At 42.0% G+C, this 26,631-nt stretch overlaps 1 protein-coding gene across 1 annotated transcript in view; it reads right to left on the reverse strand.

Moving 5' to 3' along the window:
- Positions 1–215: 215 nt before the first annotated feature.
- Positions 216–26,631, reverse strand: part of SLC1A3 (solute carrier family 1 member 3) — a 75,067-nt gene continuing 48,651 nt past the window's right edge. The window contains exons 4-10 of the mRNA XM_060009587.1: positions 17,552–17,756; positions 14,164–14,206; positions 11,082–11,374; positions 8,351–8,584; positions 7,605–7,799; positions 4,382–4,516; positions 216–2,547 (exon numbers count right to left, since the gene is read on the reverse strand). Of these exons, the coding sequence (XP_059865570.1) occupies positions 2,343–2,547; positions 4,382–4,516; positions 7,605–7,799; positions 8,351–8,584; positions 11,082–11,374; positions 14,164–14,206; positions 17,552–17,756 (1,310 nt within the window). The 3' untranslated portion in view covers positions 216–2,342. The remainder of the gene's footprint in view (positions 2,548–4,381; positions 4,517–7,604; positions 7,800–8,350; positions 8,585–11,081; positions 11,375–14,163; positions 14,207–17,551; positions 17,757–26,631) is intronic.

A 26,631-nucleotide genomic window follows, 5' to 3' on the forward strand; every position in this document is an offset into this window, starting at 1 on the left:
GTTGGGCAGGGAGAGTGTGTCCTTATTTATTTTCCTGTGGTTGGCTTCCCCAGCTGGGCCTTCTAAGATTTTACCTAGTAAAATCTTAAAAAAAAAAAAAAAAAAAAATCTGCATGGCATCCTTCCCAGCATTGTCCTGAACTCATTGCAATACTTCCATGAATGAAAATTTTATTTTCCTTCAGGGAGAAGAACAATAACAACATGCAAAAGTATAATGTAAAACTAATTTTTTTCTTTATTGAAAATACATCTACAAGGTAATGCTTCTCAGTCCACACTGGGTGCATGTAATATGCAGAGCCTGTGATGGGCTGGCAAGAGGGTCATCCCAGAGGACCTGCTTTCCATAAGAGATGGTTAGTATAAAAAAGATCACATTGTGTAACAGTTAATGTGACACGATTAATTTTTACTCTACTGGTGTCATGACAGCCATGTACATTAACTTTTGTAGTGTATTTCCCAAATAGAGCCTTGACATTAAATGGTTACTCCACCACAGCCTAATGTTAACTTTTGTACACATGTATGTAATGCTCGCGATCTATATAAAAACATCTCTAACTGTATATCAGAGGATGTATGTCTAGATATTCAATCTGTTAGCATAATTAACTCCATTCCTCACCATTTTCAGTCAGAAACTCAAACACAGCTGGTATTGTCTGACAGCTCGCACTTCACATCTTTGACTGGATATTCCTTAGAGGGTAAAAAAATAATCTCCTCTAAACCTGGTAGCTGCCTTGCCTGAAACTAATACCCCTAGTGTTTTTTTTTGTCTTGGAACCACACTGACATGACTTCATACTGATTCATCTTCTACGGTTTCTCTCAGGGATGCAAACCAAACCAAACCAAACCCCACTTCAGCTGAAGGTTTTAAATGATTTGGTGAATGGAGTTCCAACACAAAGAAATATCTTGTTTCTGTCATTCTAAGAACTTTTGATGATAGTCAAAAACCTTTTCAAATGAGACCACCCACCCGGTTCATGGACCTCTAGTGGAGAGAGAGCTCATTCATTTGACTTCTTTAAAACGTATAAGAAGTGACCTTATATTTTGATCTGCAGACTTCCTTAAGGAATGATTTTTGAACTGAAAAGAAAAAGTGTTTCAGGTTAAAAAAAAAAAAAAAAAGAACCTCTCCTTTTAAAAAAAACCTTCCTTAAAGATGACTTATAATCTTGGTGTTTTAAAATCCTCTCTTTATAATGTCAGCCATGCTCCGTTCTTTCCTGGCGATCTTTAGTGTTCCATAGTAAGACCGTGAGCACCCTTGCTAAGTTGCTAGTCTTACGTTTTATTTTCTAAAAGTCTATGGTCAGTTGAGGAGTGGTGGGAGATATCCTTCCCAAAGTAGTCCCTTTAGTTTGTGAAGAGTAGGAAAGAAGGGAATACTTCCCCTGTTGGGAAGAACTAAGCAGAGTTTCGTGAACAATTCCACTCCTGGAAGGGCCTCCAGCCAGGTGACTTGTGTAACTGACATTTTGGACACAGGACCTGGTAAACCACACAGCCATCCTGCCCCCACTTAGAAATGTTCGTTCCCAATAAATGTCTATTCTGAAAGTCTCACGCTCCATGGAATGGTACTTGCTACAGGATGTTCTTTGGGGAAATGGAGGGCAGGCTCTTTTATGGTGCCACAGGATTTTTGGGTGAGAATCGACCATAAAAGCATCTAAGGAACTCGCTCATTTTACAGATGGGAACACTGAGGCCTAGGGATGAGACGTAACTTGCCCATGGCCACATGGAAATTTCACTTTCTGCGCCTCCTCACAGCTGTGCTGGGTGTGTATTTGTATTGTCCTGCTACTAATAAAATAAGGACACAAATCGTAAGAGAAAGGAAAAAAAAAAAACCCTTGTAATGACCAACCGATAACCCATTGCTGATCAAGTTGTTTTGTCTTGATACTAAAACTGAATTGTATTCTGAAGGATTCTTAAATTCTGAAAGTTGATTTAAAACCATGTTTTTAGCCTAGTATTTGTTTTGACTCTTTAATTTGTAAGAACTATCACATTTACAGGATTGCGTGCCACATAAACTTGTAAGATCTGATCAAGACTATTTTTGATCTCAGTACCTTATTAGATAAGACTAACATGAAATGACTTAAAATTTTCAAACATGGGATGAAAACTATACATTTTGGCCACTGCAAAACCCCCCCTTGTTTTTGGATGAATATTTCCCAATCCTATCAGGGCAGGGAGGAAAAGGGAGGTAAAGGGCTGACTGGAGAGAATGAGTTGAAATGAGATGGAAACATTGTATAATGGTTTTCAAACACCTGGTGCTCAAGGAAGCATTTCTTTGTGTTAGTCTACATCTTGGTCTCACTATCAATGGATTTCTCAATTTCGCTTTCCTGGGCAATCAGCTGATATGGTTTCTTCATTTCATTCTCTTCAATCACTGAGTTACCCATTTCGACGTCCCGGTTCTTCAGTTCATGTCGTGACAAGTGTTCAACAATGCCGGCTCCCAGGGAGTCTCCCAGCACGTTGGTGGTGGTACGAAGACGGTCCCTGGGGAAGGGAGGGGTGGAAGGAAAAGCGAGGCTCCTGTGAACATCACGGGATTTCAGCTCACGTTTTGAACCAGCTGGCTAAGTCACTGGGGGCATCTCTTAAAATTCTGCTTGGTGTAGCCACCCACTGCATCATTCCATAATAGACATATAACATTCAAAATTGTAGTTACTAATATATATCCGTATAATTAATAACTTATATAACTTATAACTAAGGATATATATTAGTATTAATTTTCAGTTACTAATTAGAGTACCAATAGTAGGAATGACCCTCCCCTTTCTCCTTTTATTTAAAATTTTTCTTTGGTTCTCTTTCCTACCACTCACTTTCCTTTTACCAGAAGGTCTTAGAAGTGTGATCTAGAGACCGCTGGGGGTCCCTGAGGCAAAAACAATTTTCATAATAATGCTAAGATGTTATTTGCCCTTTTCCCTCTCATTTTCTCATGAATGTCTGTCTAGTGGAATTTTTCGAACAAACAACACAACACAACACCAAAGATAACACAACAGATTGAATGCAGACGCAGTTAGTCTTGTATTAAGCTAGACATTAAGGAGATTTGCAAAAATGTAAAATGGTATCATTCTTTTCCCTAAATTTTTGGTTTGGAAAATGATATTTTTCCATAAAAATGTTATATATGTTAACATGTAATGAATGGATTATTGTAACCTTTAAATGAATTTAACATTTAAAAAATGCCTACATTTTTCTAACATGATAAATATTGATAGATATGACCCACACAGATAAAAGCTTTGGGGGTCGTCAATTTTTAAGTGTAAAAGGGTTTGTGAGACTAAAAACTTTGAGAACCACAGCTTTATATTATAAAAGTCTTCACATGAGTCAAGTAGTGGCTGTGGGCCAGACAGTGAGCTGAATGCTTTCCATGTGTCAATGCATTTAATTCTCACAGCACCACCGGGAGGTACACGACATTATTGACTTCATTCTGCAGAGAAGGAAAGTAGGGTGGCTGGGTAATCTGGCCGGTGCCACACAGGGGCAGGACACAAACCCAGATCCAAGTGACCATGGAACTCATGCTCTCAAGTAATTATCTTCCCCCCACTTATTGTGCCTTGAGAACACTGAACTTTTTGTGGCCATTAGATCTACCTCATGGAGTCTATGTAGACTCCAACACCTACTGTGTCCTTCTAGGCTGTCACCTTGGGCATCCTGGGGAGCAATTGTAAATGGAAGGAAAAGAAAAGAGGCAGAGAATGTTAGCTGGAAGGGTGAGGGAAAAAGGGCAGAGGGGTGGGCCCTAGACGTTAGGGTCTGAGGGCGCTTTTCTTGAAACTTTCCTCAGAACCAAAAATCAATTCCACTTAATGACGCCAGCTCTCTTCCCACTGTCTGCACAGCTGCCCCACTCGCTGTTGGGGTCAGATGGGAACATCTGCACTATATTATGCCATTGGAATGGGAAGCACAATAAGAAAGCCTGAGGCAGCCTGGGAGGCCCGCTGTTCGGTCCCAGCCGCCATGGGGATGTGTTGTGCAATTCAGAAATGGCTTTGCTGATTTATGTTGGCTTTGTAGACAACGGGTTTCCCAATCCCCGAATGGTTTTATAGAGCGAGAAGCGTAGCAGCCAGATGTGCCCCGAAGGCTGATAAGGGAGAGTGTGCATGGCGCCTGGGGCTTGGTGGCCAGATGATGGCAGGGATCAGGCAGGGAGGACAATTTAATTACAGGCCAAGCCTCCCCTCTTCATGGAGCCCTTTGGCAGGGGCGCCAGGCTGCCTGGTGCCCTAGGATGACAGAGGAGAGCCCCACGACAGCAAGCCGAATGCAGTCCGAGCGTACTCACAGGAACCAGTCCACTGCGATGATGAGCGTGATGTCGTCGGTGGGCAGGCCCACAGATGTCAGCACGATGACCATGGTCACCAGGCCCGCCTGAGGAATCCCAGCTGCCCCGATACTGGCAGCCGTGGCTGTGATACTGTTAGAGGAAGTCCCCAAACAGAAAACATTTGTTTAAATCTCCCGAGATAGAGAGCAGACCCTGTAAAACATGCACAGGGGTGATGTCTGACTTGCCAAGTTAACGTAAGAGGACGTGCTTTAGAAAACTGTAAGTGAGATGGTGTAAAACCCATTGAGCTAATAATCATATTAACTAATATTTATCAAATGCCTATTACGTGCCTCCTGATTTGTTAAGCATGGATTACCTCATTTGTTTCTCACAACAACCCTTAGGAAGTTGGTCCTGTTCTTACAGCTGTTTCTAAATGAGGAAACTTGTGCCTATATACTTTTTCACGTACCTGGAAGTATTTTGCAAGGTCTAAAATACTGTACAGTTACAAAAACAATTTGTTTCTAATAATTCCCCTAACCAAGCAGAGGATTGTAAAGATACTGAACTTTACAGTATGGTTACTTTGGTCAGAAAAAAAATCAAATTTATTAATTCAAAAGCAAAATGATTTATGAACAAGGTTCTGTAGCACTAGCAATATATATATATATATATATATATATATTTTTTTTTTTACTAGCAATATTTTTTATGGAGGCAGTGTGAACCTCATTTGTAAGGCACATAACCTGTCTGGGACTCAGTTTGTTAAATATCTATTTGATAGGCTTACGTGAGAATGTGAAAATATTTTTTGAATAATAAAGTATTACCTAGATATAAAGTGGTATTCATAAAGTAGTAAGTCTGTGGAAGAGACTTCATGGTTCCCCCGCATTGTTCCCCTTGTATAGAATGTTTAGATGTTTAGATGTTTAGATTGTTTAGAATTTAGATTGTTTAGAATGTTTAGAATGTTTAGATTGTTCCCCTTGTATAGAATGTACTAGAATGTTTAGCTGGTGTATGGCCGCCCACAATGAAACTATATTTCCCAGCCTCCCTTGGAGCTTAAACTAAGTTCTGGCCAATAAGACATAGGTGAAAGTGATCAAGCAAATTGCAGGTTGTGTCATTCCTCCTCCTCCCACTGGCTAAAATTTGGAGGTGATGTTGAGCCATCCTGGACCACCTGGATGAGGGTGATACCCCGGGGATGATAGAACCACAAGTTTGGGTCCCTTACACTGTAGAACACCTACCAGCTTGGAGGGCTTTGTGGAGTGGAGCTGCTCCACATGAGAGAGAAGTACAGTTCTATCTTGTTGAAGTCACTATAATTGTTATTATTATTTTTAACTCTGACGCACGCAAATGAAACTTTTTCATAATGCAGGGCTTTTCAACCAGTATGTCAAGGTATGCCCGAGAATAGGTTATAGTGAACTGAGATATTGAGCTCCCAGCCCCAGTTTAGCTAGACAGGGCCTGGGGCTCCCAGAACCTCCAGGTCCGTCACCTCTGGCCATGATCAGCCCCATCATTTTTATCCCAATGCATCCTACGACTATTATCATTTCCCAATAGTACAAAATATGTATACAGAGTCTGACATAAATTATTTCTAAATAAACATATATAGACATACGCACACAAATGTGAGGGAACTGATGGAGATTTAAAAAGACTAAAGTGACATAAAAACCAAATACAAGCCGTAAACCTGGATTTGATCTTAGTCTGTGGCAAAAGCTATACAAGATATTTTGAAACAACTGGGGAAATTTGAATATAGGCTGGATATTCCAGAAGTGTTTTTAAGAATCTTACTATTGTGGTTATGTAGGAAACTATCTTTATTCTTAGGTGACGCATGCTGAACTATGTACAATGAAAGAAGCAAAAATGGCAAAACGTTAACAGTTGTTGGTTCTAGGTAGAAGATGTGTGTTGTAATATTCTTTAAACTTTCCTATGTATAAGACAATTTATAATAAAACTGTTGTGAAAAAACTAATTTATTTTGATTTCCAAATTGAATTGTTAATAATAATTAAAACACACACACACACACACACACACACACACACACTAAAGAGCAGGGTCTGAGCTGGATTGTGAGATTTTGTCTCCATTATACTCATTGGTCTGTTGTGCACGATGACTTTCATTAAGCAAAACGAAGGGACGATATTCACATGCGCACATGGATATGCCTGGACTGTCTCCAGAAGGATACAAAAGAAACCAGCAAGCAACAGTGGTTGCCCCTGGAGAAGGAAACTAAGAGATTAGTGGAAGGTAGGAGAAGGAAAATTACCTTTCACTAGACAGCTCAAATAATAGTTAAAAAATAGGGCTTCCCTGGTGGCGCAGTGGTTGAGAGTCCGCCTGCCGATGCAGGGGACGCGGGTTCGTGCCCCGGTCCGGAAAGACCCCACATGCCGCGGAGCGGCTGGGCCCGTGAGCCATGGCCGCTGAGCCTGCGCGTCCGGAGCCTGTGCTCCGCAACGGGAGAGGCCACAACAGTGAGAGGCTCACGTACCGAAAAAAAAAAAAAAAAAAAAAAAAAAAAATAGCCCACAAAAGGAAAATTCTCAACCTATTTGTCAGTGTGCTCTGTCATATATACTGCCTAAAAGTTAACCCAAGAGAAAATGTTAATCCAGTTTTTGAAATGTATTTTTATTTTCTAATTTTTTCAATAAAAGCTAATGAATAATAAAAGCTAAAATTTCAATGCCTTTTATTGAAGTTTAACATTTTTTAAAAAGAGAAATATCCATACTATGTATTCTACAGATTTTAAAAAGGAAGAGCTGGATATGTTTATAGATGGTATACGGATGAGTAAATCAATCAAGTGGCAAGCAGTATGTACGGTATGATTCCATTAACTAAAAAAAAAAAAAAAAATGTGTGTATGTCTGTGCATTGGAAAAGGTCTTTGTACACCAAACAGTAACCCTGGCCACCTACAGAAAGATGAGGAGTCATGGTGGCAGACAAGTTTCACTTTTTACTTTATACATTTCTGTATTATTAGAAATTCATTATTAATAAATATGCACATCTGTAGTTTAAAAAAGTAAAAATCTCTAAATATCAAAAATAACACTGTTCCTATGAAGAGTCCCCTCTCCCAGTTTCTTCACTCAAGCCCTGATCACTGGCTCATCATTTAAAGTCGTTCTTAAGAAAAGGTCGTATAGAATGTTCCTTGTACCTGATTGTAATAATCTGTCCAAAGTTCAGGTCGAAGTTGTTAACTTGCGCAATGAAAATGGCAGCCAAAGCCTCATAGAGGGCCGTCCCATCCATGTTAATGGTGGCCCCTACTGGGAGCACGAATCTGGTGACACGTTTGTCCACGCCATTGTTCTCTTCCAGGCACTTGAAGGTGATGGGTAGGGTGGCAGAGCTGAGCACAGTAAAACAGGACATGTCAGCTGACCATCCTGACAGTTCAGACTGTGCCTGTCCGTTTTGGTATTTTGGACAGAGAGTTCCTTCCTTTCCCATATCCTAAGTGAAAGGGAACTAAGTCAGCACTAGTATAAATAGGGGAACAGGGCTAGGGACAGTGGGTCCCCTCACGGGGTCATTTGGCAGCTCCCCTGCTTCTGGAGTCCTCTGTGAGGCATCACTTGTGATTACTCCCCATCCCCCAACAAGAGCCTGTGCCAACGCTCGGCCATCTCTCCCTTAGGCAAATGGCAACTGGACGAGGAAGATGAGAACGGGCAGGAAAGGATAGCTGATTTCCATTTTGTCCCCTGAAAGGGTATATAGCCAGCTAGTCTTTGAATCCCAACTAGGTCTGACTAGCATTGGAGTCAAAAAGCCAATTCCTATGTCTGGACATTTAAAACCTGGAAAAACACACCCCCGCCCCTCAGTCTGAAGGTTCTGGTTCAAAGTAAAGTTTGAGATACATTTTCTGATAGAAATAAGCCACGGATGTATGCGTACCTGGAGGAGGTTCCCAGAGCCGTGATGAGCGCTTGCAGCAACCCGCCGATGAAAACCCAGGGGTTTTTCCGTGTTACCAAGAAGTAGAGGAGGGGCAGGACAATGACCGCATGGATGAGTAAGCCCACGATGACTGTCACTGTGTACATGGCAAGCTGCCCGCCAATGACTCCCATGTCTTCCATCTCAACAATTTTCCCTGCAATCAGGAAGAGGATGCCCAGAGGGGCGTACCTATGCAGAAGCAACACACGCACAGTTGGAAGTCTGATTTCCAACAAGCTATTCCACAGAAATTACCAAGTGATAAGAAAAAGTCAGAGGGTTGACTTCCAAACTTCTCTGCGCAGAATACTATGAGGACTTGCAGAAACTGTGAACTTCTTTCTTTTCTTTTTTAAAATATAAATTTAAATATAACTAGTGCATAATTAGGCTTCCCTCTCACTCAGAATTTCTCTAGGTCACAATTCTTTTTTTCTCCTAAACCAGAAAAAAAAGGCAGGTTCAGAGGTTTTGCTACTCACCTCTTTTTTTTCCTAAATAACTGTCATTTCACCACACCTGGGTCACTTTGGGGGTCCTCAGATGCCACCATCCCCCCATCCTGCTGTCTCCTGCTCCCCTGCTAAGTACTCTGAACAGTCAGAATCCACCAAACCAATATCCGGACTTCTGGGAGCATTTCCCACGTCGGAGCCTGACTCCCAAGCTAAAGCAAGATGCACACGATGGCATTTCAGTGTTTTAGATTTGCAGACAGCTCTCTTAATCAAGGACAACGTTTATTAGTTTTTCCCATATTACACACTACGTACAGTATTACTTAGTATCAATCTTTTTTTATTTAAATAAATGTACTCTAAGAGGAAATTGTATGTTACAATGCAAATGAAAAACTAGCACCATTTGCCATAAGTAGAAGGCAATCATAAAATAAATTCAGAGCTATCAAAGTTAATAACATGCATGTTTGTACTACCTCAATCAGGTTATGGGTGTTCTAGTTAAGTAATTATTACCCACAGGCTGCTACTGCCATTTGTGATCTCTCGCCTGTAGACTCGAAAGAATGAACAACGGAGACATGAAATGTCTTGTACACATTGAATCAAGGCCCCGCTCTCTTTGTCCGACGTGTGCTGTAAACTACAACCCAACTCACATTACCCAAAACAGAGAAGCTGATCACCCTTCAGGAGAAGGGTCTGCTGGGAACTGTGGAGGACTTATTTCATATTGGAAAATACAATGGTTCTTTTAAAAGTCCTTTAAAAACACAGGCCAGGAAATTATAAGAGTACCTGTTTTCAGAAATGTAATAACACAATGGTGAGTGTGCAGGCAAACGTACAGCTAGAAAAGCTACATGTGAGGTTCATTCAGCAGCCTTGAATAGGCTTCTTTCATAAAAGAGGTGAAAGGTGGAGGCATTTTAATAATATGAAGATAAATGTCCACTTTCAGCTCTGCCAAGATTTCCAAGGAGGGCCCCCAGCATTTCAATGGGGACTCCTGGGGAGACGACATTCTGATCATCTTTGTGCCCCCAAGTTCATATCCTTCTTGAACAAACTCCTGAAAAATGGATTTCTCTGGGCTTTGGGGGCAATAAAGACAAAGGATATTTTTAATCATGATGGTGAGGGCTTTTCTTAGAAATGGATGTTTTCCTGCCTCAGGTGCCAAGAGGGAGTCTGGATTTAAAACAAAGGAAAAAGGGAAAGCAACCCTCACAGGAGGCTTAAACCTATCACAGGGTTCTCTCCCTGCTGGGGAGAGTTTACTTTCCAAGGTCAATGTTCCTCTGTGGATTTAGTCTTTTCCTTTGTCTCCTGCTCTCAACTTTCTTTGAAGGAAGTTGTGTTATAAATTGTGGCTTGGCCTTCCATAATACTTCCCATGAGTCCTTCAGGCTTGACGCAGAGTGGCCATTTACACTTCTTTCTTAGGACTGAAATGGAGGAGAGCAGAGCTCGGTTTTTCTGATGGTCTAGGGGCTTTTCCCTCTCCTGGGAATGCTCTTCCCTCAGTACTTTGTATGGCTAGCTGATCACCCACCTCCTCAGAGGCCTTTCTGTCCCATCCAAGGCAAATTTTAAGCCTCTGCTCCAGTCACTTTTTATCACCTCACATCATATTACGTGAAAGAAAACCTCATGTTTTATTATTATTTTTTTCCATAGCACTTGTGACTAAAGCACATGGATGATTTGTTTGTTTGTTTAAGAATGTAAGATCCACACAAGGTCCTACTGTATAGCACAGGGAACTATATTCGATATCTTGTCATAAACTGTAGTGGAAAAGATTTTTAAAAAAGAGAATGTAAGATCCAGGACATCCTTGTCTGTCTTCTTCATTGCTATATCCATGGTACCTGGCATTAAATGCTTGGTATACAGGAGACAATCAATAAGTAGGAGACAATCAATAGGAGAATGAATAACTAATTAGTTATCAAATGGAGGGATGAGGAATGGTATCCCATCAGTGCTGGAGTAAGGGAGTTGACACCTTTCAAAAACAAGGAAGCAAACTTATGCAGACAGGCTTGCAGATATGTTCAAGGCCACTACCAGCCCAGAAAGTTACTGATTTTCTTGTGCTTGCCCGAATGAGATCATTGCAATTGGCCATCCTGCCTGGTGGCATCTTCCTCAGTACAGAACACAAGTTGATGGCAATAAGCATCTTCTAGATAGCATACATAGCAAATGGAAATACATACCACATTATCACCGCTACCAATCTCATGATGGCTTCGTTAAGAGAATCAAAGAACTCTCTCAGGGCCTGGCCCTGCTCCTTCATGTTTCCAATCACAAATCCGAAGCACATGGAGAAGACAACTAGTCCCAGGGCATTGACCCCATTCACAGACCCTGGCACTGGGACTAACTCCTCTGTGATCCTCGTCAGAGTCTCCATGGCCTCTGACACATTATTTATCACGGCACCCACAAGTGTTTCATTGGACTGGATGGGCACTTTAAAGCTTCTCTTCTCATAGTTGGTTTTAAACTTAAAAAGAAAAGGCACAACAGGGATTAAAGGTAATTTTTGCTTTCTTCTTTTGTACTTTTTGCTCGGATTTTCTATAATGATATACATTACCCCAAATTCAGAGAAAAGTGTTACACAAAGTATCTATCTACCCTGTCTGTCTGTCTATCTATCTATCTATCTATTTATCTTCTATCTATTTACTTATCATCTATCTAATCTGTGACAAACCTCTAATACTTCCTCAGCACAGAAAAACACACACACACACACTCAAATACACAACAAACCATAATAGGAAAGAGGTTGAAGATGGAGTAAACAGATACAAGTGCTTCTGCTTTTTTCTGAAACCCTAATAAAATGACTGTATATTCAAATATTCACAATAATCCCTTTACCCTCTATGGGTTCATGTTAGGGGATCATGGACAAATCACCTAACATCCCCTTGCTCGTATTCCACAGCTGCGAAACAGGGATAACTGTGCTGGTTCTACCTCACAGTGTTGTTGTAATGATCAAATTAAACAGAATATATGAGAACATCTGGTAAACTTTAAAGCACTATGCTAATGTTGGCTAGTGGCGCTCAATAACAAAGCCCTTCAGGGACTAGACTTAGTTGGAGACTTCGGTGAATATTAAACAATTTAACATCCCCAAAACAACATTCTTCAAAGTATTCCTGATAGTATTAGTTCTTAAGAATAGTTGCGTGAATAATAGTTGAGGATGACAACCCCGTTCTCAAGTCTATAGAAGAGTCTCCTCTTATTCAAGAGATGGTCTTTTCCCTATAGCTTCTGCATAGAGGCCCCAGACAGAAAGGGCTGAGTGTATTACTGTGGCTATTTGAAACAATTAAGCCCATCTCTCTATGATTTTTAACGAGAGCAGAATTTCTGGCCTTCACATTGATGGAGATAAAGCACCAGAGAGAGTAATAATCTACGGATGTTGACTGGATCTACAGTCTAGGTGAAGAAAGCACAGCTGTACACGAAGGGCTGGGCCATTTCTCTACAAAGAGTAAATGGGAGACTTTTTTGTCCAGTGGGAAAGCACTATTCCCAAACAAGGACATGGCCAGCTGTCAATACTGTAGACATATTCCCTAAACAATCAGTGGCACTGCCCGTAATTTTAACAAAGAAACTGACACCTTTTTGTCAGTCAGCTCTCAAATCTCTATTCTGCTGGGGTGCGTATGCATTTTATGGATTGTCTAAGGTGAATTTTCAATCCCAATTAGCCTTTCCTACACCTCCAACTCTTTCCCCTTAGACACAGTTTGCAGCCTACACAGAAATTGCAACCTCATTTGCATTCTGATCTAAGACAAATAGATCTGGGATGATACATTTGCTTCCCTTTCAAAATCCTGTAAATGCAATCCCAAACCAAATACAATAAATCTTCCTGAGTCAGCACTTTTCCCAGCGTTGCTAGAAATCAGCATTTTTGATGTCACCTAGTGCCAGCTGACTAACTGGAATAGTCAGCTCCGTGGTGCTGGGGTTGGCTGGCTGGGTTGAAAGGGGTTTATTATTTATGATTAGAGTTGTTTTGAATAAAGAGAGTTAGATTTTGCCCTCGCAGGCTTTTTTTGTTTTTTTTTAAATAAAGAAGGAATTCTGTTTGAATTTTGCAGTGCGCATATGCATTACCTATTAAAAATGGTCAATACAAATTTTAAAAAGGGAAAAAAGCAAAGGGAAAAAACCAAAACCTGGTCCTCCATGAGTTCGGAGTTTGATTTTGTTTGTTTTACAGATCCCAAGCACAAGGGTTAGGGAATTACAACAAGGGTGAAGTGACACCATCTGGAGAAATGTTCGGGAACTATTATTTAACAACTAGAATGTCTAGTTGTTTCCCTTTCAATATCTTGGGCAACAAAGCTTTTTTGTTCAGGTGACGTTAGAATGAACTTTACTAATTTTATCCCCTAATAGTAAAATGTATTTGTGTCTTCAACACAGACAGCCAAGAGTTGCTTGGATTTGGGGCTAAAGGGAACTGGATTTCACTATGGCCTCCTGCTAGGTGTCTCATCAGCCTGGATACCCCTTCCCAGGAAGCAGAACAGAATGCAGAAGCAGAAAGAGGATGGAATTTGAAATCAACACAATGAATTTGAATTCAGGTCTGCCATTAACTACCTGTGAAATCTCACACCTACTACATAACCTCTCTGAATTATCATAGATAAGTTGTCTCATCAACGAAATGAAGACAATGATACCCGTCATATTTATGTGAAGAGTAAATATAACATTAGTGCTTGGAAAAGAGGGGACATTCAATACATGATGGTGGCAGTGCTTTCTGATGTGGTTCCTCCTTTAGAATCTCTAAGGCCCTTAGTAGACTTTTAAAAAAACAACCCATTGATTTTTAAAATCAAACCCAGAAACTTGAATAATCTCCCTAATCTTTAAAGCAAGCTGTAAATATATCTTATACTGGAGTTTGCTTGCTTGGTGAGCTTTTGTTTATGGGCTATGGGGGAGAGGAGAGAGAGTCTCCTGATTAGCCTTCTTAATAATTAACAGAGACTTAATGAGTCATTTGTATGCAAGACATACAGTGTCTGGCAACTAATTAAGCCTTCAGTACAGGGAAGACCACCCCCCTCCTCTCCCAATTCCCCAGAAAACTCTAGTGCTTTCCATCCGCTTGGCAAGAGAAGTGTTTCTTACTACAGAGAAATGGGAAAAAATTAAATTAAATTAAAAAGAGAACCCTACTCTGTTTGGTACACCAAAGAGGAATTTTAAAGGTGAATTAGTAGCTGTGTTTACCTGTTTAAAGCAAGCTTCCACCAGATTTGGAGGGAACATATTCCTGCAAAGAAAATAATGGTCACTTGAAAAATTCCCAAATAATAAATTAGTTCCTTAAATACTTTTTCATTGTGTCTAAGGTAAAGATGGCACTGAAATAAGCAGCAAATGGAAAAAGAGAAAGATTTTGGTGGATCTTATGCAATGGGACATAGGTCATCCCTCAGTGTGGCCCATGTAGTTCAAGGAAGTCCCGAATTCAACTCATCTGTCCTCTTGTCAGACAATGGGATTTTTCATTCCAACATCAAACCCTGCTCCTAGGAAAAATCCAAGCGAGAATGGAAATGCCTTTATCATAAGCATTCTGGTTAACTGAGGTATTATTCAATAATGGCCATTTTGGTATCACGCCATGTGTTTAAGGACCAAGTGCTCCGAATCAAACGTCACGGTTAGACTGTTCTCCACAGAGTCCTCCCAAAGGCCCTCTGGGGGATGAGATATTGACTCTGAATTGCTAGAGCTTCTGAGGCTCTTTGGTGACCAACAGGGAGAGGGCCCACAAAATTTGAACTTGAGGCCCATGTGGCAGGGTTTGTTACTGCCTCAGTGCAGTGTTTGTGTTCATGGTGGGGAAGAAGTAAGGGGCAACACTCTCGCTGGGGAATCTCTAGCCAGCTGTATGACCTTGGCTAAGTCATGGCACCCATGTAGGTCTCAGCTGACTCATCTGTTAAAGAGGAGATTGGATTAAACTATCACTAGGGCTCCAAGACTAAAGACTGCGGGAGAAGGAGACATGACCCAGGCAGCTGGAGAGTCTGAGATTCCAGCAGGTGTGTGTCATCAATCAGATTTTAGGGTTATAAACTCTGGTTTCTTCCTACTGCCTAGACCAGGGGTCCCCAGCCGCTGGGCTGTGGAGCAGGTGGTGAGCAGTGGGCCAGCCAGCAAAGCTTCACCTGCCGCTCGGCATCGCTCGCATTACCGCCTGACCATCCCCACTCCCCAGCCCCCGTCCATGGAAAAATTGTCTTCCACGAAACTGGTCCCCGGTGCCAAAAAGTTGGGGATCTCTGGCCTAGACCATCCTGTTTCTTTGTCCTTCCCATCTATGCTCTATGGGTCTGTTTCTACAAACCCTGAGAGAAAAGTGAGTTTAGGAGATTCCAAGATAAATGCTCGAACCAGGTGTCTGGGTGGGGACCGGTTAGTCTTACACTTGTCACTGGGGCAAGGAGGGGCACAAACATGCCAGACAGAGAATGACAAGATCCCAATTCTTTAAATAAGGAGTAGAAATTATACAGAAAGAAAATATAATAAAATACCCCTAATCCAAACTCCCTGAGGGTAAAGTTCCTGAAAAAAAATGGTGAAAAGCCTTAATTAATTGTACAAATTAAATAAAGTCATTATCATTGGGTGCCAGCTTGGTATGAAATAATACAGACTGACTTGTTACCTTCGGATAATTGTGATTAACTCCCTGAAAAGGGCTTTCAGGGAGGTACCGTGGGGCTGCCTTGTGCTTACATACAGATGATACAAAGTCACTCATGGTCAGAATTGATAGGTGCTGCTGAAGAGACCCTTTGTTGCCCAAATCACTCTTGAATCTACCAGCCACAGACCCATTCCTTGAGATGGCACGTGAACTCAAGTCCCTAGGAGGAGGTTCTCTCAGATAGTCGGTGGGGAATCCTTTAGAGTAGGTATCTAGGATTGGTAAGCCAGTCTGCAAGTACGTTGTAGAGAAGGGAGGAAAGGGCTAGGTTTGGGGAGGACAGCCTGGGTGGGCTACTTGCTGGAGGAATGCTAAGCAGGTGGGGCACTGAGAGGTCCATGCTGGGATATCTTCCATTTGCCTTTCTTCATCCACTCTCCATCCTGCTCTGTGTCTGGGAGGCTGACCCCTCACCTTCTGGCTTCCTGTTGGGTTTGTCCAGTGTGAGGCGCTGACAGATCACAGGGCAGTGGGAGGAGAGAAGTGGATGTATATATTCTTCTGGCTCTCTCTCTGGCAGGTTGGGCAACAGCTTCCTCCCTCCAAATTAGAGCTGTAGCCCCTATCCTGAGGGCCCTTTCCCTCAGGACACAGGCCGTCCTGACTTCCAGTAATGGCTCCCTTCCTTTCCTCAGAGCCACAGGTGGTAACAAAACAGCTTCTTATTGCTGTTAGTCCTCTAGTGTCTCACCATCACTTGTAGGTTCCCTTTACCCTGCCCACACCTTTGCAAACCCTGTTCAGTGATCCTTCTGGGCTTGCAATATGCTTCCTACGAGCAACTGACCGATGCAAAGGCAAGCGTGGAGAGAGAGCAGGCAGGGAGGTGCCAGGCTCAAACTTGGGCTTACTTCTCAGTTCTGTGTCCAACATATTCTATCCTCAAGTCTGTTTCAAGTATTAGATAAGCTAATTCGTAATCAGTGTACTGTTTGTGTATAAAACAATGCTAAAGAAGCCATCCTTTAGTCTTTTATTATTGATCTGCCAAATCCTTTCTTCACAAATAGTACAAAAGGAAAACCTTGGGACAGGTATGATCAGATGATCTCTAAAGTCCCTTCTGGAAATAAATTGTTGTGTACAATGGATGATGATACAGATCACAAGTTCCAAATGAGAAGAGTCCAATGAACAGGCTATACTTGAAAAAAAAGTAGCCTTAGAGAGGAAGACTTGAGAAAAGTAGGTCAAGAATTATTGAAAGGCATTATGTTAAGTGAGATAAATCACACAGAGAGAGACAAATACTATATGATTATCACTTATATGTGGAATCTAAAAAATACAACCAATTAGTGATTATAACAAAAAAAGAAGCAGACTCACAGATATAGAGAACAAACTAGTGGTTACCAGTGGGGAGAGGGAAGGAGGGGCCCATATAGGGGTAGGGGAGTAAGACGTACAAACTATTAGGTATAAAATAAGCCACAAGGATATATTGTACAATGCAGGGAAGAAAGCCAATATTTTATAATAACTATAAATGGAAGATAACCTGTAAAAGCTGTGAATCACTATATTGTACACCCGTAACATATGTAATTGTACAGCAATATACTTCAGTAAAAAAGTCACACACACAAAAGAACTAGTAATGTTGCAAGGTGAGCTGCACAGTTGAGAGGATGACTGAGTGCTCAGATTCCGAATCCTAAAAGCAGGGCTCTTAAATCCTTATCTTCTCCTTGCTCTTCTCACCTCTTTCACATGAGATCAGAAAACGGACACTTACTTCAATTTCTGTTAGAAAGAGGTAAAGATGTGACCTTCATTTCAAGCCCAGCGGGACTGGTTCAGTCAGATACCTCTTCTAGGGTTTGATCAGCTCCCCCAGTAAGAGGGGTTGGGTGGTCAAAATATACCCAAAAAGATGGGCTTGCAAGGACGTACCTGATCAAGTCCAGGAAGGCGTCTGCAGCTGTCACTTGTACAATTTTGCCTTCTCTGTGCATGTTTTCCTTTGTGCCCTTCCCAGGATGGATGATGATGACAATGATTATGCCAATCACCACGGCAATGATGGTCGTAGTCATGTAATAGACTACAGCTCGCATCCCCATCTTCCCTGACGCCTTACTATCTAGGGCCGCCATTCCTGGGGAAGGCAAACAGAAGGAGATTTTCAGCAAATCAGTTCAGGGAATTTTCCAGTGGAAGGTCACGGGAAGAGCATTTCCTTCACCACTCCCCTACCCTCTCCCACCCAGCAATGGGATTTTATACATGTTATGAGAACTTGGCACCAAATTTAATCAGGCCGTCAACGAAAGGTGAAGGGAAAAAGCCATGGAATGGCTAGGCATCAGCTGTGTCAGCAAACACGTGATCACCTATTTTCTGCCCCAAGAATTGATATCATGTGGCTCTCTGTTGGTTTGAAGGGGCAATCAAATTCTTTCCTAGGTTGCTACTAATTGGGGAAGATGTGAGTGTTAATTAGTGAGGGGTGTGTGTGTGTGTGTGTGTGTGTGTGTGTGTGTGTGTGTGTGTGTGTGTGTGTGTGTGTGTGTGTGTGTGAAGAGATACCTTAAAAGATTTCTGGCAGAATAATCTAAGCATATCTCAAGTTCTGAGCACTGTGCAGACTCACACAGATTAACTGTCATTAAGTTCTTTTATAAGAATTATTATTTTATGTATGTACTTGGGAGTCTTTCTTTTGGGATATATTTACGTAAAATTTCAGCTATTCTAATCACCTACTGATTTATCTTCAATTTACATTTAAAGTAGGCCAAAGTTCTCGAATAGCTTCTCTGTTGTTTCATTTTATCTCATCTCATCACAATTTTTTAAAAAGAATCATGTTGGTGGGGTTCTTCTCATTTTTGCACTCTGTCTTCCTCCACCTTGTCCCATAGGCCTGGAGTATCTTATCTCATGTGAAACATTCTTTCCCTCATTTTTAGGACATCTTCAAAATCTACCTCAGGCAAGGCGTTATCCCCTGTGAGAGAGGAGGTATGACTTTGAAGATTTCCCTAACTGCTCTAGCCAATGGAACACATCTCCATACCTCTTGGGATGGAAAAAAATTGGAAATGACCCAAAACTCTCAAGAGATTAAGTCATCTTAATAATAATATGGGCTCTTCTGTTTCATTAACCATTTCCTCACTTCTCTTCCTTCTTCCTCCTCCCCAAATCCGCTAAAACACTAAAATCCAATTATAGCATCATCCAATTATAGTTAATCAAACTATTTTCCTTACTATTTAAAATCATGATTCTCTAAACGTATTAAAAGTTTATATTGTATTTCAATGATCAGTATCAGATTCTAGTAGTGGTTCAACATGTAGGTAGTGACCCTGTTCATACCAATGTATTGATATTTAGAGTAAGGTAAAGTATTGAAAAAAATAGTGTCCATGATTGCCAGATACCTCGCTGGGTTTGCCCCCAAATCTTGATACAATGGTAATGAGCTCTATGGGAACTGAAGCCATGACCTTCAACTTATAATTTCATGTGTATTTGAATCATATCATTCATAATTTTCATAATAAGCACTTAGTACCTGCTACGTTCTTATTTGTAACAATTTATAAGGCAGATTAAAAAACAAATAAGTAACTTTCTAAGGTCTTAGTTAACACCAAGTAAAGTGAAGGGGGAACTTGAACCCAGATCTTGTGTAACTGAATTTAACGTGCTTTCTCCCCCTGAGAAAACCAACTACAGTCCCACAAACAAGGAGGCCAATTTTGACTTTAACGCATGAACTTAGCTTCTTTTATCCTTGCCCTGGGTTTCTTGAAACCCAGGATTAATACCCACTTATGGGGGAGGCTCCACTCCAACACTTCACCATCATTAAAAATGGGCTAATCTGTTCTCAGTCCAAGTGGTCCCATCCCCCCAGGTTCATTCTCAGGTCTCCATCATATCTCAAAACATCTTGGCTTTCCTGTGCTTGAAATCATTTCTCCCAGAAGGGGCCCACTCTCTTTCCCACCATTGCCTGAGCTTGTCACCACTGAAGCCTGCAATTCTTCGGTGGGCGAGTGGTGTGGGCACAAAAGGCCGGATATCTCTGCTAGGGGTACCAGGCGGCAGTATTTTCTTCCTCCGAGATGCTTTCTTTCCCTCTCGCCTTCTATTCTGTGGTGCTGTTCCGTTCTCTCGCCAACTCTTCTCTGCTGCTCCTGCCCACTATTCCCGACCTATAGCTATTCAGAGAGAGCGCTAAGTGGTCAAGGCAGAGCACTGGAAACCAACGTGGCAGACAAAGGAGGAGGCTTAAATCTCCCTCCCTCCCACCATGGGTGAGGGATGGGGAAAATTATACCAGAATCCACAGCTACAGGGCCATCGGCTCCAGGAAACAAAGTTTATAGGTATTTTTTTTAAAAGAAATAAAGTTTAAAAAAAATGAAAACCGCTAAGAAAGTATTTTCTCCATATGCTCTAATTCTGAAATAGATGAAGACAAACATTGAGGCATTTTTTAGCAATGAGCCCAGGAGAATCAACAGTCAAATGAGAGGCCTCACCAACCTCTGCATATTGACCTTGTTCCTCTGAAAGAGGATAAAGCAGCAGCTCCGATCGTTTCAGCGGAAGAGGGAATGCGTGGGAGTATCTTCATTAACCGATTTTCCACGTAGGTCCTTCCCCTAAAAGGGGTCTGGTGTCCCACAGCGGGGCTGCCTGCCCACTTCTGCTCAGGGTACCCCAGCATCCCCTCTCCTCCTTCCAATTCTAACCACTCCCCTTTTCTCTGAGGCAGGCTTGTAAAACTAAAGGGACCACTAGAAGCAAAGCCACACACTGTCATCAGGGCAACAGCAGGATGGATGTGGACAATCTGTCACAACACCGGGCCTGAAAGAGAATAGCCTTGATGCTGGTGGAGTCAAGAAAATGGAGGAAGAGCTCTGGAAGGCGAAACTCCACATAAGCAAGCTGTCTTTCTTCCTGTCTCTTACCCAGACTCTGTGACCATCTTCTTTCTCCCGCCTCCTGAAATTCCAGACAAAGCTCTACGCTAGAGATGACACGCGTCTGGGCACAAGGGTAAAGTACTAAATCACTTTGTAGAAAAGGGAACTCTGGTAGGAAGTGCCCTAAATGTTTGAGAAGGGAAAAGTTTGCATTGAGCCTTGTCACTTTAAAATACATGGAAGAGGGGCTTCCCTGGTGGCGCAGTGGTTGAGAGTCCGCCTGCCGATGCAGGGGACACGGGTTTGTGCCCCGGTCTGGGAAGATCCCACATGCCGCGGAACGGCTGGGCCCGTGAGCCATGGCCGCTGAGCCTGTGAGTCTGGAGGCTGTGCTCCGCAACGGGAGAGGCCGCAACAGTGAGAGGCCCGTGTACCGAAAGAAAAAAAAAAAAAAAAAAAAAAAAAAAAATATATATATATATATAAGAAAAGGGCACTGTGGTGAGGGGGAAAGAGGTCCCTTGGGTATGTAGGTACTTGCGGGAGTATGTTATGACAACTATGTGTTCATCTAAATACGTATTTGAGAAACACATTCCAGAGCAAGTAGTAAAGATAATGATCTTAACTGGTCCCTTTTGCTTCATTTGATCTGGGCTTAGCTAAACCAGCTCCATTCAAGACATCCTGACATCTTTATTATGAAAACAATCTGTCATCAGAATTGAGATCCTCTTGAAACTCAGAGAAATACTGTATTGTCTATTGCTACAAATTCTGTGAGAGTTCTTCCAATTACAATGACATGTTTGTAAGTTTATATGTTTTGTAAATATTCAGTTAACTTTTGTGCTGGTTCACTAACTCACCAAATTCGCCCTCTGATCAATGGCACATATTCATCTAATTTCATGATAACTGTATGTTGTAGATATTGTTGACACCATTTGAAAGGTAAAGAGACGAGGCCAGAGATGTTAAGTAACTTGCCCAGTGTTGCACAGCTAGTAAACAGCAGTTGTAGGATTCGTACCCACAATCTCAAGGGAGTACCCTTTCCACTATACCTCAATTCTGATGGACAAGCTAGGAGTCACCCACATTTCACTTGCTTGTTATCCATGCTAACTTTCTTGCTTTTGAGTTCAATATTGAAATAAGCCACCTGACTGGAAGAAAATTTGACAAAGGGAGGTAACTGTGGAAAAACTCTGACCTTCCCCACCCTGAGGGGAAGTAACACTGGTCACTGGAAGGACTAGCCAGAGAGCTGATCAATCAGTTCAAATTCCTCTCTATTCCTAGAAAAACAGCCCAGAGCATGTTCTAATGGAGGGTGGAGGGTCATGGATATTTGCTGACTGTGGGCACATGGGCCTTACTTTCTTTTCTAAATATCAACCTGTCAATAACTGGTCATCAAGAAACTAATCCATCATTCATTCCTGAAAACCTATTAAAGGTTTACCAATGAGTATGGCATCTAAGAAAGATTGAACAAGACATTTTCTACAATGTAAAAGATTTAGACCTTTCTTCAAAATACGTGGGTATTTTAGGCAGCAGTCACTCTGAAGAGAGAGGAAAGGAAGAGAAGAGAGTTTCTTGATACAAATGGGTCAATATGCATTTACCTGATTATTTAGGCAATCAGTTCAGCACAACAGATGTGCACCAAGTTCACGTTGTTGGGTGGGGTGGGGAGGGAGTGTTTCCTAAATATGTGTATAGAACTCTCTAAGTCTATTGTAAATTAGATTTCTTCTGGTATAATATTGGTATGACTTCTCAGATAAATGAAATATGTATTCAGTCAAGTATGAAAGGGTAACATCAGTAATGTCAAGTTCCCAAGGCTCTATTATTTGCATGGATTTTATTCTCCCATCAGCTAAAAATCTGTCTTATACATTAATGTGTCTCAGTCTATTCCCCCAATAACTCCTATTTCTGGTTTGAAATGTGAAATCTAAAGAAGAAGCGGTCTGTTATGAATTGTCTTTCTACTAGTCCTCGTGGTGTTTCATTGTTCTTCCAGGGCCACTGGATCAGCCCAGAGAGGACGGAAAAGGGGGGATGGCAACAGCTGATTCAAGAATATTGTTCTGTCTCAGTTGTTATTTTATTTTACATATACTCCTTCTCCACCATGGGCTTCTCAAACACTCATCTAATGAAAGCCGCCTGTTCTCAACCCTCCTAGAATTTCAAGATGGGCAAACTTACAAGGAAATCAAGGATGAGCTCTAGTATGTACCGTATTCATTTGAATAAAAGGTAATGATTTTTTTAAATAAGAAAGTTAAGCTCTAGAAATACAATATACTTCATATTTACAGACTGAAGAATGAGCTCTTGTGTCCTAAAGCAGCTGCCCATTTCTGGAGCAAGGGCACACTGGAACCCTCAGCAATGGACAGTGAACAGGAGAGCCACAAATCTCTGAGGAAAGGCGGTGAGGGGGAGGGAGCGAGTGTGAAACAAATGACTTTAAATCTCTGTCTAAAACTATGCGAAGGTTTTTTTCACCGAAATATTGTCTCTGGCTTCTTTATAGACTAGATTGGAAAAAAAAAGTTCTATGATTCTAGGGGTTCTGGAACAGAAGGCAAATCTTTAAAAGTTAGGTTAGAAACAGTATCATAAGGGGCTTCCCTGGTGGCGCAGTGGTTAAGAATCCGCCTACCAATGCAGGGGACACGAGTTTGAGCCCTGGTCCAGGAAGATCCCACATGCCGTGGAGCAACTAAGCCTGTGCACCACAACTACTGAGCCTGTGCTGTAGAGCCCATGAGCCACAACTACCGAGCCCGTGTGCTGCAACTATTGAAGCCCATGTGCCTAGAGCCCGTGCTCTGCAACAAGAGAAGCCACCGCCATGAGAAGCCCGCGCACTGCAACGAAGAGTAGCCCCTGCTCGCCGCAACTAGAGAAAGCCCGTGCGCAGCAACAAAAACCCAAAGCGCCCAAAAAATAAAATAAATTAAATAAATAAATTTAAAAAAACACAAAAAAGAAAGAATTCTTAAAAAAAAACTATCATAATTTTGCATCACAATGAATACGCTGGTTATAACCTCAGAATTTCATCGAAGAGACAATATTTCAAACTACTTGAGGCCAACCTCAGGCATTTTTAGAAGCACATTCTTCTTCTTCTTTTTTTTTTTAAATCTGGCTCTTTAATTAATTAATTTATTTATTTATTTTTGGCTGTGTTGGGTCTTCGTTTCTGTGTCAGGGCTTTCTCTAGTTGTGGCAAGCGAGGGCCACTCTTCATCGCGGTGTGCGGACCTCTCACTATCGCGGCCTCTCTTGTTGCGGAGCACAGGCTCCAGACGCGCAGGCTCAGTAGTTGTGGCTCACGGGCCTAGTTGCTCCACGGCATGTGGGATCTTCCCAGACCAGGGCTCGAACCCGTGTGCCCTGAATTAGCAGGCAGATTCTCAACCACTGTGCCACCAGGGAAGCCCCATAGAAGCACATTCTTCTTAAAAAATGGTGGTGCAGTGATTAAGAGTTCCGGCCCTGAAGTTAGAATACCTGGATTCCACTTCTAGGTCTGGTAGCACGTGACCTCTGTAAGCCTCCGTTTCCTCATCTGTAGAATGGGAATAAGGAAAGCTCTCTCACAGGGTTTTCATGACATTAAAGGGACTTCTGTACAGAAAGCACTTAGCATAGCGCTTGGCACATAGTAAGCATTCAAGAAACGTTAGCTGTTATTATTATTAATTAATCAGATAAATAATAAGCTACTCTCTAAGTGTTATTTGACCTGTCTGAGCCTCCATTTCACCTAGACAAGAAGATAATAATACCCACATTGCAAGTGTAGGGAAAACTTACGTAAAGAATCTGTACAAAATAGGTCCTTGATAAATGTTAGTTATGATTATTATATGACTCCCTCTACTAGAATTTTAGTGCCAAGAGAGCAGAACCATATGTCTTATTCATTGATGTAGCCTCCTTGCCCCAAACAGTGTCTGCACAGGAAGGCGCCCAGTAAATGTTTGTTGAATAGTCATTCTTACCACCACTGCGGCTGTTATGCCCGAAGGAGGCCACACACTTTTTAAAAAAGCATTTAGATTAGGCTCCTGTTCAAATGGCGAGCACTAAAGTTGCTCTTGTTTAAAGTGCTCTGCAATGCGGACTCACCAATTTTCATTGCTCTTCTCGCCAATTAATCCAAAATAGTGAGGTTCCTTCTATCTTGAAGAAGGAGAGACAGACCTTGTGGGGAGCAACCCGGTATCACCTGGAGCTTTATCTCCAGAGCTGGGAGGTCATCAGAGCAGGGCAGGAGGGGCGGGAGGCTGGCACAGCTCCATGCAGAGAAGGGAATGGAAGAGGGGGTGGGGTCTAACACGTGCTTAAGTGGGTCACGGCTAGTATTTTTATCCATTAATGAAAGAGGATAGAAAACAATAGAGTGCATACATGGGGTAAAGGTATTGTTTTGTGAAACTTTTTTCAGCTCTGTGTGTGTATGTCCGTGTGTAGCCAGGTCACAGTGTAAAATACATTTGTGGGTTCTGGTAAAAAAAAAAAAAGAAAAAAAGGTTTGCAAACACTGGTATCTACCCCCTTTCAGTTAATAGTAGAGGCTTTAACAAGGAGCCACAAGCTATGGGCTTCCTTTCCTCTCACCTTGCTTCTGATGCCCTCGGGCTGCCCACCCACCATATCCAAGACCTCATCCCATCTCGCTAGCGGGGACCTAGGATAGGACGGTGCTGATTTCTGGAATCTGGTCAACTCATTTGAACAGAAATTCTACAGACATTGTAACAAGGGAAAAAGTTTTAGAAAAGGTTTGTTTCGTGGAATATTGAGCAAAGAAAATTCTTTTACTTTAATTCGTGATTCTTTTAATCAGTGATTCTTAGTGAAGAGAGTTAAACCATCTCCACAAAGAGCTGAGAATGATTTTGTGGAATTCACAGTCAATTAAATCACAAGTATTCTCACATGGGTTTTCACCCTGGCCAACTTTTACTTCCCGTTATGGCTGTTCACAGTCTCACAGAACTTGGCATTTCATTCACCTATAACACCACTTAGTTTTATGAAGTTATACTGCATGAGAACGACAAGGAAGCTTCCTTACAAATTTACCACTTGTGATGGCATTTGTCAGGCAAGTTGATTTTTTAACTTGACCCTTACAACTTGTCAATGAGTCTTTTTTTGAGCTCTAGTGTACATTAGTAGAATGCAGTGTGGAAAGGTAAAAGGGAAACTTCCTCTTTCAAAAGAGTGTTAAGTAGAAAAGCTAGCAGAGCAGACACTAGTATCATTGGCAGAAAAAGTCCTATCATAAATCACCTTTTATTCTCAGTCTGGTAGGACTGAGCAAACGATCCCTTTTCCCTGGCCATAGACATCCTTGAAAATGAACTTTCACAGAAGGAAGCAGTGAGGGGAAGCAGAGGCCCAGCTTCAACGGCTGCTACCTCTCATGTCCAAGAGCTTCTGGGTCCTTCCCCTTAACCTTTGGCGGGGGGTGGGCAGGGAGGGGGACTGCTTCTCCGGGGTACCAGCTGGTGAAGCCCTCTGAGTGGTCAAGATTTGCTCTTCTCTACACTGGCCTTAACCATCCAATAGCCTCATCACAGCCTGACACAGCCCTGCCATGAATGGTTCCAGTAACGCAGGAACCTACCGCATTGACCCCCTCTCTCTCTCAGCAAGGTCTCAGGAAACTCTCAGAAGGGCCAGCTCTGAGTTTCACGTCTCACAGCCCATCGCTCCTGGCGCGAGCCCCATGGAGAGGTGACCGTTCACCCCACACACTAGCCCATCCTTCGCTCACGGTATTGGAATGTGCCACACAATATGCTTTTTTTGAAGAGGAAGCAGGGAGTCGTTCATCTTCTTTATGTGCGCTAAGCAGAGCAAGAGGGAGAGGCGAGTGGGACCCACGATGAGCTGGGGAGTAGTGATTAGTAACAGCTGACAGCCTCAGACCGAGACCCTTTCTTTGGTTACCTCATTGTGCAGCAGCTGAGCACAAAGGAATGACTGTCTTCTCGCCAAGACTTAGAAACCCAGGACCACAGAAAATAGCAGCTAAAA

The sequence above is a fragment of the Delphinus delphis genome, chromosome 3 (assembly GCF_949987515.2).
Source record: "Delphinus delphis chromosome 3, mDelDel1.2, whole genome shotgun sequence".
NCBI classification, from domain to species: Eukaryota; Metazoa; Chordata; class Mammalia; order Artiodactyla; family Delphinidae; genus Delphinus; species Delphinus delphis.